This window comes from Alternaria metachromatica, assembly GCF_023757995.1.
Source record: "Alternaria metachromatica strain BMP 0045 chromosome Unknown scaffold_3, whole genome shotgun sequence".
NCBI lineage: Eukaryota > Fungi > Ascomycota > Dothideomycetes > Pleosporales > Pleosporaceae > Alternaria > Alternaria metachromatica.
In genome coordinates, this window is record NW_026055494.1 from 1,797,316 (window position 1) to 1,812,140 (window position 14,825).

General features: G+C 47.3%; 5 protein-coding genes across 5 annotated transcripts; 2 read left to right on the forward strand and 3 right to left on the reverse strand.

Moving 5' to 3' along the window:
* Positions 1 to 3,890: 3,890 nt before the first annotated feature.
* On the forward strand, positions 3,891 to 6,426 carry J4E83_002232 (uncharacterized protein; the record flags this gene model as incomplete). Its single annotated transcript, XM_049329182.1, has 2 exons — positions 3,891 to 4,543; positions 4,596 to 6,426. 2 exons carry the CDS (start codon positions 3,891 to 3,893, stop codon positions 6,424 to 6,426), a joined length of 2,484 nt encoding a protein of 827 aa, XP_049192154.1.
* Positions 6,427 to 7,219: 793 nt separating this feature from the next.
* On the reverse strand, positions 7,220 to 7,952 carry J4E83_002233 (uncharacterized protein; the record flags this gene model as incomplete). Its single annotated transcript, XM_049329183.1, has 2 exons — positions 7,220 to 7,256; positions 7,318 to 7,952. 2 exons carry the CDS (start codon positions 7,950 to 7,952, stop codon positions 7,220 to 7,222), a joined length of 672 nt encoding a protein of 223 aa, XP_049192155.1.
* A 1,024-nt stretch (positions 7,953 to 8,976) lies between these two features.
* On the reverse strand, positions 8,977 to 9,605 carry J4E83_002234 (uncharacterized protein; the record flags this gene model as incomplete). The annotated part of the gene is made up of 3 exons (XM_049329184.1): positions 8,977 to 9,451; positions 9,503 to 9,542; positions 9,596 to 9,605. The coding sequence occupies 3 exons, from the start codon at positions 9,603 to 9,605 to the stop codon at positions 8,977 to 8,979; spliced, it is 525 nt and encodes a 174-aa protein (XP_049192156.1).
* Positions 9,606 to 11,166: 1,561 nt separating this feature from the next.
* Positions 11,167 to 12,917, forward strand: J4E83_002235 (uncharacterized protein; the record flags this gene model as incomplete). Its single annotated transcript, XM_049329185.1, has 2 exons — positions 11,167 to 11,172; positions 11,271 to 12,917. The coding sequence occupies 2 exons, from the start codon at positions 11,167 to 11,169 to the stop codon at positions 12,915 to 12,917; spliced, it is 1,653 nt and encodes a 550-aa protein (XP_049192157.1).
* Positions 12,918 to 13,138: 221 nt separating this feature from the next.
* On the reverse strand, positions 13,139 to 14,266 carry J4E83_002236 (uncharacterized protein; the record flags this gene model as incomplete). Its single annotated transcript, XM_049329186.1, has 3 exons — positions 13,139 to 13,412; positions 13,468 to 13,952; positions 14,018 to 14,266. 3 exons carry the CDS (start codon positions 14,264 to 14,266, stop codon positions 13,139 to 13,141), a joined length of 1,008 nt encoding a protein of 335 aa, XP_049192158.1.
* Positions 14,267 to 14,825: the final 559 nt, after the last annotated feature.

Below are 14,825 nucleotides of genomic sequence, written 5' to 3' on the forward strand. Positions count from 1 at the left end.
ATTTTTAGCTAGTAAAATTATACTTCTATATATATACTTTTTATTCTCTATCTCTATCTCTATCTTTATTTTTATTTTATAGCTTATAGTAAATTAGAGATTTAAAAACTTATTAAAGTAAATAGTAGCTTAAATCTAACTCTAAAGCTATACTAGTATACTAAATAAGCTCTTAACTATATTCTTTCTTATACCTTTTTATAAGTTTTTCTAGCGTTAGTAAGTCTAAAGCTAATTTTATTACTAGTTATATTATCTTACTTACTAAAGCTTAATTAAGCTTCTTTATTATTACTATATTAATTACTTTTTTCTTAAACGTGTTACTACTTTTATAAGTTCTCTTAAAGTTATTATTTTAAAAGCTATTATAAAAGCTATTATAAACTACTTTATTTATACTATACTAAAGGCTAGACTCTTAACCTAGACTCTCTAGTCTAAGTTAGAATAATCTACCTATATACGCTTACTTAATATAGCTTTTAAGTCTACTAAAACTATATAGCGCTTTAAGCGCTTACTACTTTAGATAGCTATTTAGCTAGTACTTTTATAATATACTTATATATCTACTTATACGCCTACTTATACGCCTACTTATATATCTACTTATATATCTATTTTACGCGCTATTTTATATACTATATAATACTTAATTACTTATATATACTATATATATTATATTATATTATATATATATACTAATATACTAAATATAGCTTTATATTTAGCTACTCTTATAGAAATACTTTTACTAGTAATATTATAATACTATTACTATTACTATCTACTACTTTACTATATATATATAAATACTTATACTAATATAATACTTAACTAATATATTATACTACGCGCCTTAGCACTTATAAAATATATAAGTATAGCTTTAATTTATTTTATACTTTTATTACTACTACTTAATTTTTATAAACTTTTTTTATCTTCTTTTTATTCTTTTTAAACTTTTTATTTCTCTTATTTTCTCTAATTAGTACTTAGTCTCTTAAGTCTTTTAGCTTCTTAAGCTACTTATTAATAAATATATTAGTACTTTTTATATATATATTATTAGCTATAAACTATCTTATATATATATATATATATATATATATATATACTTTATACACTAAAGTCTTTAATAAACTTACTAAATAACTTAATAATATTTTTATTTAATATCTTATATAACTACTTTTTATAGTTTACACTTATATTTTTTTATCTTTTAATAGTTTTAGTGTTTAGATTTATAAGATCTACTACTTATATAAACTAGTATCTTTCTATATATAATTAGTAACTATATATATATATATATACGCTTATAATACTTACTAGCTTTTTTAGATAGTTTTATAAAAATCTTTTATATACTTTAGCTTACTTATATATTTTTTACTTTATTAAAATATATTTAATAATACTTTTCTTAGACTAAATAAAGTTCTTTTAAAGTACGCTTTTTACTACTATACTTTTATAACTATACTTTTAATTAGCTCTTTTTTAGCTCTTTAGCTACTATAGTTTAATATATAACTTAAATTAATCTAAATCTCTACTACGTTCTAGCTATCTAACTTATAATTACTACTTTTACACTTTTTATTCTATTTATAGCTACTATAATTACGCTTACTATCTCTTCTTACTAAAAGCTATTATAAGCGCTCTAAAGAGCTACTTTACTAGTACTTTAGAGCTATATACTAGGCCTATTAATATTTCTATTATACTTATTTTTATTATACTTATTTTTTTTACTTTTATTTTTATTATTTTTATTATATATATAACTAGTGTAAAACTTTTTATTATTCTTTTTTCTAGCTTTACTTTTAAAAAGCTTATTAGTAAAATATATAAGCTTTTTAGTAGATATAGCCTACTTTTAAAGTAATAAAAAGAGTATTCTATTTATAATCTTACTAAAATATACTTAATTACTTACGCTATTTATATCTATAACTAAGTATATAAAGTAAAATTAATATTAAGCTTATAGCTCTTTTTAGCTTTTAAGAATACTATACTTTAGTAAAGAAACGCTTTAGCTAAAATACTTTATAAAAGTAATAAAAGCTAAAATAATAAAAATATAGTATTTATAGCTTATCTTATATAGTAAGATACTATTTATTAAATAGTAGCTATAGTAGACTACTATAAGTTTTATTAAGACTTAAGAGAATAGTTATTATATTATAGTTATTAGAGAATATATACTATAAAGCTATTATAGTATTTCTATTACTACTATATTATATAGTTTTTAATTACTACCTAAGCTTAGAAGTATATAAATATATATAGTTATAGTCTATATAAGTATTAGTACTAATAGTAATATATACTAAATATCTTAAAATCTTAAAATCTTCTAGCTATTTTAAGATAACCTAGAAGCTAGGCGTCTTTTAATATCTTTTTACTAAACAGAGTCTGCAAAATTAGGCATAAGGCACTAAGCCTTTAGCTAAATATATAGCCTATGTTTACATTTCTATATAGTAGATACTATTCTTCTTTGTACCTAAGTAGAGTATATGTAAGCTATTGTTTACTACTACAACCTATAAGCGTAATATATACTATACTTTCTATACTAACACGCCTAAGGCGTAGAAGTGTCTTGTATTCTGCTGCGCGATTGTTAATCGCTTAGATAGTCGTTTAGCAAGGATAACATGCGTTCGTTCCCAATGTTGATGGTGATCATGCTTGAAGCATTTCCGCGGCATGCGAGAATCGAAAAAAAACAACTCGCCTACCTTACCCAGAGACATTGGCTTACTGGACTACAACCGGCATGTTACTGTTACATGGATCGGCTCGCGGATCTTAGATGCGGAAGATCTTCGTGCGCGTAAGCTACCAAGGTAGACGGAGGGAGGCGCAACACCGGGTGCTTAGCCCCATCGCATGAGACCCGTCACCAAAGGCTGCACAGCCTCGGTAGGCGTCGAGGCGAGGCGAGGATACTTTCGGCGGGATGCATCCGATGCTATCTGTTACAGGCGATCCAGTTGATATTGGGCAGTGACACAGCAATTACAACCCGTCACGAAGTCGTTTTGTGGAACTCCCCTGCGAAGAGTCATGGACTGCTGTCGTGGATTTCGACATGAATCACGGGAATCAGACCATCGCCGCTTTGGCCCCTCGCAAAGCGGGAAGAGCAAGAAAGCACGGCACTATGAGGCACAAGTGCGCTGTCAGTTGATCATGAACTGTCCTTGGACGCCTTACCAGCATACACACCCTTTTTGACGCTGTCCAGGACCATACAACTGGGTAAATTTCATCTGGCCGTTGCTTGCGTCAACGGAAGCGGCGTCTGGTCAAAGCAGACGTCTTGTTCTAGCCGCTACGAAGTCTTTCGTAAGGTTGGTAATTCTATAAACGTCGGAGTAGAGTATGTATGGGTGAAGTCCACCTGGGCACCTGAGCACTTCGTGAGGTACCACCAGGGCGGGCTTAGGAAACATCCCAACGGCTCAAAAGTCCACTGAATCTTGTTGTATCAAATGACCTGACCAATCGGCCGAGATGGTATCCAGAACATTTGAGCGCTGATTTAGAGAAGCAAACGTGGTCTTGCTAATAGATGGGTCACGTGCCTGCTTAGGTAATGCCTAAAGCTCTGACTTCATTGCACTTTCCCCGCTGAATCGCGAAGCCAACCGCGACGAGACCACGACGAATTCACCCATCACCAGCGCGTTCCTACTCACCATCTCGGTGCGGTCGCGCTTGTCTCTCCTTCTCTGCTACACAGTCAGTGATAGAGACACTCAATCTTCTCATCAACAAGAAGCAAGCTGACGCCAGAATTTATCTTCTGAAGCAAGATAGCGCGGTCCGGCATCACAGCAAGAGCCAACATGGCAGCGTCTCGCTCAAGTTCAGCTTCAGAGGGCGAGGTCTTGGATACCCGACACAAGGCAAACACAGTCAACTCGCGCGACGAACCTGCGATTAACGGCTCAAGCAGGTCCTTTGGACTGGATGGTGCTTATGATAATTACCGCGCATTGAGTCGCTCCCCTTCGCCATACCGCCGCAAGCGCACCCCGTCACGCTCTCCGTCACCCTATCGGAGGAACCGCGCCGTCGACCGATCGCCATCGCCCTATCGACGAAGCCGAGCCGACCACACTGGGAATGATGCAAGGGGCTACAAGCGCAAGGCATCTCCGCCGCGCAGTCGTCCTGACAAGCGGTATCATGCTGATCGTAGCAGACACGGTGACCCTCGACGGGCTCCAGGATCTTACCAGGGAGGCTTTGTCAAGGAACAGAAGGATGTACCAGACCGATCACACGCCAGGCCCATATCCTACGCCGAAGTCGAGAACCCCAACCCCGTGCCAGACTTCCGAGAGCCGCTGCCTACCGACAAGCGACCACAGAACTCGCGTCACGGAGATCAGCAGCGCGACAAGTCTCGTCAGTCGCAGCCACAGAAGCAACAGGCACCGTCAGAACGCCCCAAGGCCGAGGCGAACAAGGCAAGCGTGACAGAAGATGTTGAGATGTAAGTGTACCCAGTGCCAAATGATTCCTCTACACAACTGACTCTGCAATAGGACCTCCGTTGACGATACGACTGAGTACACCCCGGCCCCTGTCGAAGAGAAAGTTCCCACTCAAGAATCGCGTGAAGAGAAACGTCGCCGCTGGGCTGCTATTCGCGCCGCTGCTTCTGAGCAACAGAAGCCGAAAGACAGTCTGCTTCAGCAGGCTGTGCTGACGAATGCATCTGAAGCGGCAACCCCTAATGTCGGATCGCCAGCGGCCCACGCCGACAGTCCCATCTCTCCGTTCGCATCGCCCCGTAATGGCGACCTCGACTCCGTACCAGCTTCACCAGACGTTATGGTAATCGACAAACAGAACATAATCAGCGAGGGCAACAGTCCTGCGGTAGCGAGTCCATCCGCGGCGGATTACGACCCGCTACAGGACATGCTGGACGACCGCGATCGCGCTGCCAAGAAGAACCAGAACACCGAAGTATCCTCGGATGCGTACCGCGAGACCGACCCGAAAGCCCTCTCTACACTTCCAGCTGAGAAAGTAGCACCTGTCAAGAAACAAAAGAAAGAGTTCGACATGTTCGCTTCTGATGACGAAGACGAGGAAGAAGATGTCGGAACTGAGGAGGCTGTTGTTGCGAAAGGCACTGTGCTTGACGAGAAGCTGCTCGACAATTGGGACGATCCCGAAGGTTACTACAAGCTGATCAGCAACGAGCTAGTGGATGGTGGACGCTATCGCATGATCAAGGGTCTTGGTCGTGGTGTCTTTGCCAACGTTGCACAAGCTGAAGAAGTCAGGGCTGACACCGGAGATTCAAATCCCAGGATAGTCGCCATCAAGATGATTCGCCGGAACGACTTAATGAGAAGAGCCAGTCAGAAGGAGATGGACTTCCTGCGCAAAGTCAACGAGGCAGACCCACAAGACAAGCGTCACATTATTCGCTTATTGGGTTCTTTCGACCACAAGGGCCATCTGTGCATCGTGTTCGAACACATGTCGAAGAACTTGCGAGACCTGCTCAAGGAAGAGACCAACGGCCACGGCCTCACACTTCCAGCTGTCCGCATCTATGCGCGTCAGATGTTTCTTGGTCTCCAGCACTTGCAGAACTGTCAGGTCATCCACCTTGATCTGAAGCCAGACAACGTCCTAGTCTCTGCTGACAAGAAAACTATCAAGCTCGCCGATTTCGGTACCGCTGTCGACAAGCGAGACGTGATCGAGCGCACTGAGTACCTCGTTAGTCGATTCTACCGCGCACCCGAGATCATACTTGGTATGGAGGTTGGCTATCCTGTCGACATGTGGGCTGTGGGTTGCACTGTGTATGAGCTATGGACTGGTAAAATCCTCTTTACCGGACGGTCTAACAACCAGATGATCAAGTCTTTTATGGACTGTCTGGGATGGCCAAGTGAGAAGCTGCTCAAGAAGGGTCTCGTCAACAATATTCTCGATAACTTTGAGTTGGGTCCACCGTTGAAGTTCATCAGTCGGGAGGTGGATCAGTACAACAAGGTAAGCGCTTTTGTCCCTCTAAGAGGTAAAGCTAACGAGCCAAAGCTCTCTGTCCGTAAAATTGAACAGCAGAAGAAGATCAACCGCGATATGAAGACGCGAGTTCATGAAGCTGCCCGAAGCATCTCCACTGGAGGACCTACCGTGGGCGAGCTGAACGATCTTGCGGATCTGTTGAGCGCAAGTCTACACATGAACGTCGAAAAGCGTCTATCGCCAAAGGAAGCTCTCGCGCACAAATTCTTCGCCAGTAAGAACCCCGCGCCTAAGACCGCCACACCTGCAAAGTCTGCTGTCGTCAAGCCACCCATGATGAAACGTGGCAATCCAGTTGGTACCTCCACTATTCGTCGGTAAGCTCTACAACATGGATTTCAGCGTTGCAATTTTCTTGACTTTTGGCGTTGTTCTGCTTCTTTGCTTCGAGCGTGAAAATATGGACCGTCTTCGAAGAAAACGGCTAGGGCAAGGGCTTGGACTTTGGTGTATGGAGTATGAACAATTAACACAGGACCTTATAGGCTGCCATCAGACTGGTTTCCAGTATCGAAGATGGCGCCTGCGAAGAACATAGACAAGGGTAACCGGTCTACCGAGTGAGTAGGACACATTTACCGTGGGGTCGGGCACCACTGGGTTTGAGTCTCACGGCGCTGTCCATTTACAAATTTCGACCATGGTTCACTTCACGGTTACCGGTTACACGACAATCAATGGAGCAGATGTGTGGTGGACTCGGATCGAAAAGTAAGTGCTGCTGTGCACTTGCTTGTGGGTGGGCCTTCCTGTGGAATCGGCCTTGGACGTCCCTAGAAGAACTCCCGATCTATATGAAATTTTCGGTGGCGGAAAGGTGATGAGGTGGAAAGCTAGTTCACATGTATAATACTGGGCACCTGGTATCTCAAGATACAGTCAACATGATGCATGTGGTGGAATAATGAATGTGCTATACACCTTGTCTATACTTCAAGCGTCAATCTCTCCTCTCAAGAACGCTTTGACTTTATCACCCCAAACGACCTGACGCTTGTAAATAGTCATGGCTGGTACGCTGCCCAGGCCCAAGCCGTCGATAGCTTCCGCAAGAACCTGCCCACTTCCCTCGTCCCGCAATTCACGTAGGGGATACTGGTAGGTCTTGTTCTCGTTAGCCGAATCCAGCTAACAAATCCAGCCAAACGTACCTTGAACGCAAAGACCAGTGCTCCAGTATTTGGTAAACGATGCAACGTCTGCCTTTCGCACCTTACTACCGACTTGTTCAGATCAACATCCTCTACATCCTCCACCTCTTGCTTTCTTTGCATCTCCTCTTCACTCATATGATGACCCTGCAAGCAGAACAGCTCCCCATTCGTACTGATGCTCCAATTACTCCGCTTAACGATCTTGCCCACGGGTAGATTGGCAAAGAAACGATCCATGCTCTTCTCTAGCTTTGCTGCGTAACCTGGTACGGGAGCGTGGATGTCAGCGAGGAGTTGACCAAGTTTTGAACGCGTGTTGAAGCCGCTTGGAAAGCAGTTTACGAAGGCTGTTAGTACGTATTTCGTCGGACTAGTAGGTGAAGATGTAGAAGGGGAAGGAGTGAGTAAAAGGAATTCCGTGTCGATGTTCGCACCTAGGATCTCTAGTGCTTCTTCCCCGTTGGGCATGTGTAGTGGGATGAGGGTATCTGTGACGTGATTCCGCAGATGCTTGCCTGATTCTGTGATGCGGTACAGGCTTGGGAAGCGTTGGGGCAGGTATGTTCCTATGAGCCATTCGTAGAGTTCTTGGACTGCAGGGACGGCTTCTGGGTTGCACGCGAGGACTTCGTAGCGTTCTGCTTTGAGGAGTTTTGTTCGGATCTGTAGACGTGTACGGTACGTATTATCCATTGCTAGGAGATCATTTAGAGTAGTGTTCTCGAGGGCTGTTATAGCATCTTCGTCAGTGCGTGTCATAATGTTCAAGATTCATGATGGAGACGCTACCCATGGTCATATGAAACTTCGGTTTGAACGGACGAAGCTTGAGAGGTGCTTCTGTTTCGAGGTTGAAGTTTGGGAGCGGCGTAATGGCATTGTATATGGCTTCTGGATTAACAGGCTCGAGTTTGTTGGTGTTTGGTGATGTTGTCGGCGCCCGCGAGGGTCTCTGAACTCCGGTTGGTGTCAATGTCTCTAAAGGAAGATGCAATACTGGGGACTTCGTACATTGATAGCCTTTTGTAGTCGATGTCGCTGGGACAATGCCAGAACGATTACCCCCGCCAGCAGGAATAACGATGCTAGCGGCTTATCGACAAGACTAAGTTGATCCATGGTTGTGTTCGACTATCTTTCAAGACGTGTCGAGCAGATGGTCTGGATGTATTTGATATCTAAAGCGCCCGCCAAGCATATAGGGCGTCGTTATGACATCGGAGAGAGGATGGAGGCATGGACTAAGAGACGCTACAAGCGCGGTGACTCTGCTATCAGTCGTATTGCAGTAAGTGGGATTTGATTGCCTATCAGAGCAACCCCGCATTCGGGCGGTTACGCTAAGATGTTGTACTAGGGGCAGGCTATGTTCAAGCCATGCATTCATCAACTCTCACTTAAGACTGGTCCGGTGCTAGGTGTCAAGGCGTACGATAAACCATTACAAGAATATGAAGATGCTTGATTTCACGTTAGAGAGCCCTTCGAAACCGAGAAACCCCTTCAGTCCTTGCCTACGTGCCTTTTGGCTGGATCCGTGTACATGCAGTTGCTTTGGCACAGGCTTGTAGTATATATGGCATGACGGTTTTATCGGATCGCAAACCGTTACAGGACCATGCGCGGCGACACATGGCGAACGGATACCATTCCTTCAGCCTCAATGAGGCAGATTTAGGCTCCACAGCATTCTTGCTAGACGTCTGTCTTGTCGGGTCTACGCCTTGGTGTCTTCGGCCTCGGGATGACCCACAGGCACCAGCTTGCCCACAACCAAATACTTCTCCTCGAATCTCTCCTCCCATCCCCTCAGCGCATCCATCTGCTCGGCATCCAGACCCTCGAGAGTGTCCAGCGGTCCGTCCAAATCCTTGGTCAACATGTCCTCGTCAAAACTACCACAGGCGAGGCCTCTCGAGGCATCTCGGCCAGCGAAGTTTGCATAAGGGCCACCAGGTCCGTAGAAGTTGCGACCGGATGTAACGTCAAAGACACGGCCACGGACGGCGAGGTAGACGGGCATGTTGTTCAAGCCATTGTAGGGGAAGAGCGAGGGCGGGGTGAAGGTGCGGAAGACGGTTGGCGGCGGGGCGCGAGGGAGGGTTTGCGGGGCGGCTGGCTTGAGGCGGAGATAGACGAGCAGGTTGAGGAGAGAGAAGAGGATGATGTTTATTGGGGTGAAGACGGAGGCGCTGGAGGGCTGTGAGCTACGTGTTGGTGAAGGAGCGGAGCTGGTTGCGTACGCGTGGGTTGCCGCTGGCTCCGGCAGAGGTGATGGGAGTGCTATTGCGGTTAGCGCGACGTTGTCCCAGAAGGTGGCTCTTGTAGAGACTAACCATCTGACATGGCTGCGGGTGGTGTGCTACAGCTGTGCTAGAGTGGTGACGGTGAAGGGTGCTGGCGTGGTCGAGGGTCGGCGGGGAGCTCGGTCGACATGACAGCCGATGATGCAACCCCAAAGACTCTCTCAGCACTAACCAGCCATCCATGTCAAACTATCACGGACGTCCGCCGACTTGACATGCAAGGGCCGAATCCAGACATTTGTACAGACAATCGAATCGCATTCGGCCTGCATCTGCCCGTCAAAGGGGCGCCATCACAGCTGAGATGCACTGCCTGCGGTGCATGTGAGACATAGCCACCGGCCTGCACAACCACGGATGCTGACGGCTGCTGCTCTTTCACCGGAGAGTCGCCATGGTAATCTTAGATACTTCGACTCCACTTGCACCGTGACCGCACAACCGCAAGCACGCGCCCATCTGCGCGCAGACGTTGAGCATCGCGCCGCTGCATCCAGCCCATCCCTGCCGCGCTGCCTCTGAAACAGGGCCCTCTCCAGGCCTGAAACGCGCGACAGCGATTCATTTCCACTGCCCTGGGACGCGCTGATTCGCCCACGCCGCCTCTTGCGCCTCGGCCCTATCCCGTCCAAACATTGTGTCGCAAACCAATTCGCTGCTGTCGAACCGCTGTGTGAAGACAAAGACTTGCGGCACCGGTGCGATATCCTGCCGCTGGCGCTTTGGTCGAGGCGCAGTTCGCGAGTGTTTGTGGGGTGTTCTCCTAGATGCACTGGGCCGGCACTGATACCCGTGGATAACTCTACCTCGACTTGGTCGCCCTCCCTCATTTACCAAAATTACGCCCTCGGTGCTGCTGCAGCGCCCGAAGGATTCACGGCTTGAAGCTTACGTGCTGTTTCTTTGTTTGATCTGGCATCAACCACCACAACAACAACACCACAAACAGTCAACACCAACTCCACACCTCTCCCTTTACGCATAATTACACCGGTACGTACTCATATTCCTTATCCCCTCACCAGCTCTTTTGGCCTTGGTACTTGCGTCCTCGACATCGCCCGTTGGTTTATGCGCTTGCCATGCAATCCGGTTCTGGGATGGGACGCAATGCCAGGTTGCACAGAAAGAGCTGGTGTCTGTGTCATTCATATACAGTGAAGACATCTGGTAGTGGCCCTCCGCATCTCTGATCGACGGTCCATGTCTCTCGCCTATCGCCCGCACCGACAACCATCTCCACCAGATCTAGAACCAGGCCAAGTCTCGCGATGTCGATGGGTTTCAAAAAGCATCCAACAATCATGCAATCCGTGCAATGGCTCTCAAGGTTGCTGCGAAAAGGAGAGGCTTGCTGGAATAAGTAGCTCGGGGCCGCTGAGAATACCGCCTTCCATACTTCGTGATGCTTATGTATACTTGCACCAATATCGAGCCGGGCTAATATTCGTTTCATGCAGATTCGCCCATAATGTGGAAACGATTACAGGGCGCCGTCCGAGATAGGGAGAGGCATGCGCAAATAGGAAACCCCGTACTTCTTGAAACCACCTATGACGAGGATCAACTGAAGCGCAATCCCAAAGTGACCGACCTGCAAAATGGCAGTCACCATAATTATGCGCTCCCTCAACTATCGCAGTAAGTATCGCAATTTCGTTTGCTTACTCGCCGCTGATTGTCTCGCAGTTTATTGTCTCCCCAGGAACCTCCCAACTACAGAGCCTCAGAAGTACCCACGGCCTCCTCCATCTACTCACAAGACACACTCTGCTACAATAACGACAACCCCACCGGCAGATCGCCCTCCGCATACGAAGACATATCGCCTCCCAGCTCTCCGGAACCGGAACAGTACTCCTCTTTTAACCTACCGCGAAGATTCCGCTCGATGCGTGACGTGTCACCCATGGACGACGATCGCAGAAAACTCGAAGACGATTCCCGCGCGGGCAGCCAGATCCCCGTCCTACGCAGAGCGCCGTCTGTCCTACGAAATGGTGACGCTCCACCAGCACCTAAGCAGAAGTTCTGGGAGGGCAAGCTTGCGCCAAATGCGAAAGTGAAGTGGGATGAGTATTCAGGCGAGCCTAATAGTGCAGGGAAGGCCGCTTCAGTCGATCCAGGCTCTTATGCGAAAGGTGTGCCGTCATCAGACCCTAGGCCCATGGGGTATCAGGTTTCAGTCAGTGGTCCTGAGAAAAAGAACACAAGTTTTGGGGAGCGCGTTGGCCGCTTCGGGTCGAAGCGCTCACCACCGCCCGTGGAGCCGTGGAGCCGAGCGACGGGACGATCAGAAATCGCTCCTCCGCTCAAATACCAGCCTGCAGACAAACCACTTCAAATACCACGCAAGACGATTTCACCAAGCACGGACCAAGCGAGGTCAAACGCGCTTGCAGCTGCCATTGATTCCGCACCCAAGCTGCCTGACACTCAAACTGTAACAACCGAAATGGCGCCCAAGGATCCACGCGATAACGATATGCGTTACAACGACGGCATTAAACCCATTGTCCCGCTCAAAGTAGGGAAGAACACGCCTCTTCGAAGCGGTCACATCTCTCCAACCTCACCTTCAGCAGGTCTCGGTATAAGCACATCGTACCCGAGCCCCATCACACCAACCAATCGCACTCAACTGAACCAGTCCCCGGCCACCGTAGAGCCAGTAGAACAGACGTTGTACCCCACCTTGCGGACTGCGACGCCGCCATACACCAAAGAGACGTCAGAGAAGGACAAGCACGCACCCATCAGCCGGTTTTCGTGGACTACCTACAACAGTGCAGGGACATACCAACACTCACCACCACCTTCACCGCCCAACGGACTCTCGTCCTCGCAAGGAAAGCGCGTTGTAACCGAGCCCATATCGGCCGCTTCCTCGATCCTAAACCGTCGCCGCCCCGTACCCCCCTTAGACAGGGAACCCGCACCCATGGCCAAAGTCTACACCCCCAGCCCGAGATCCCCTTACGCCTCCTCCACCTTCTCCAACTCATCACAAAAATCACAAAAGGCGCTTCCGCTACCTCCTTCCCAACTCAGTGCCATCGACCACATCGCCTACTTGGAATCGCAGCAAGAAGATCTACGCATCCGTCGCAACAACGTGTATCGTTTGCTCAAGGACTTGAACAATGCTGCGCCGCCTAACCCGCTGCTTACCGACTTTAAGAAGGCTCGGGTCGCGGAAGAGAGGAAGAAGGCGTTTCAAGAGGAGTTGGATGAGATTCGCAGGGAGGAGCATGATGTTGGCCTCAAGTTGCATCGCGCATGGAAGAAGAGGGAGAGGGATGATCCAAACTCGAACGGGAGCGCCCTGTGGGTGAGGAGGGTCACTAGCTAGATGCAGTTGACTCGGTGGCATCGAGTTGGTCCACGATGTGGAGGATTCTCTTCTTTTTCTGGCATTTGCAGTTCATACAGCGTACCTGGCGTTGCTCTCCAGGTTGCATTTACCTTGGCTCGAAGCCTTGTGGTTATCCAAACGGATACGTTTTCTTTCAGATTAGCAAGACTTTAGTTATCATACCCCGAATTTCATAACATTCCATTTTATTTTGCAGACTAGTCGACCTCAGGTACGGGCAGACCATTGACTATCATCATTCCCTCCCGTCCCAACATCTTCATTGCTTTTACCGCTTCGTCATGTCGTAATTGCTTGGTCTCTTCATCGGTTACCAACACGAAATCGTATTTGAGCAATTTTGATCCTTCCTTGACATCATACTCCTTGGCCTGTTCAGCTGTTACGGTATCTAAGCTGACAATGAGAGATTCCTTGACACCAAAGACGGCATCGGACGTCTCGTAGTCGGAACCACGGACGTATAATGCCCTAAACATGGCGTCAGTAGGCTATGCAAACGAAGAGGTATGAAGAGGAGACTCACGTAACCAAGTTATCGAAACCTTCCTTCTCAAACATGAAATGCATATGGCTCGGCCTCCAGCAATGCCTACCCAATTTCTCAAGCAACTTGCCAACAGGCCCGTCGTTTGGAATAGGATACGGTACGGGTACGATACCCTTGAACCAGAATACGCCATCCTTGTCACTCCTTATAACCGCACGGCCATCTGCTTTGTCACCCCTGTTCTCATACTGCACGTCGTATTTGCCTTTGGAGTCTGTTTCCCACACGTCGATCTTGACGTCTGATACGGGCTCGCCGTTCGTGGTTTTGACCGTGCAGAGGACGAGCAGGGACTCGCCGTCGGGATCGGCAGAGATGGAGGTGCCGTTGGAGTCGGAGGGTGCGTCGTGCGTGTGGAACGGACCGAGGACTGTGCCCTCAGTGGAGGAGGCCGGTTTGGGATGGTCGATAGAGTCTACGAGGAGAGAGAGGCCGACAATGTCTGAAAGAAGGATGAATTCCTACAACGTATTAGTACAGATCGGGTGTCTTGGTCTTGTACCACGAGGATCAGATGGAAACTTACCTGTCGCACGTCTGTGCATATTTGTCCTACCTGGGTAAGGAACTGTATGCCTGCCATCCACTCATCGAAGCTCAGGCGCGTCTCGCGTGCGAAGTCGTGTAGATGCGACACCAGACGCTCCATGACGTACTTGAGGCGCGGGTCTGCGCATTGCGAGTTTATTCGATGCACATTCTCGGTGATGTTTTCGATTGTGAGATCTTTGAGGACAGGAACCGTGGAGGCGTCTGCGCCCTTGCTAGATGCCATTGTGCCGTCTGATGAGACGTGGACGTTGCAGAGGGTTTGGAGTCGAGATTGGGCAAGCTTCAGACGAAAGATGTCACGGTCGTAGAACCAAGCACACGAAGATGAAGATGACTTCACGGCTTCCAAAGGAAAGGACACAACAGGCTTGCGAAGCTATTAGAACAAGGGAAGGAGTGCACTTGAAGCTAGCTGCGACATTGACGAACGAAAGCAACCGCGAAGCTCGACGCGAAAGCCGCCGAATCGGGCCCCATCTCAAAAGACGTCCGCTGACGATAGCGCAAAGCTCATAGGTCGCGCAACTGCGATGGACAGGGTTGCAGGCGCCGGCAAAGAGTTCAAGAGGTGGAGGTGATGATGTCGGAGGGGCTCTCGGTACCTGGATGCGGGGCGGGGCAGCTTCCAGCGCCAGCTTACCAAGAGCTTACAAGCAGTGGCGGGCGTTACCGGACGAATATCCTTCCTTTGCCAGTCCATATCCTCATCATGAAAATGCTTGACATGTCTACAGTTCCGCTCCCCAACTATCTTTCTTCACTCATTGATCTGCTTTTAACGA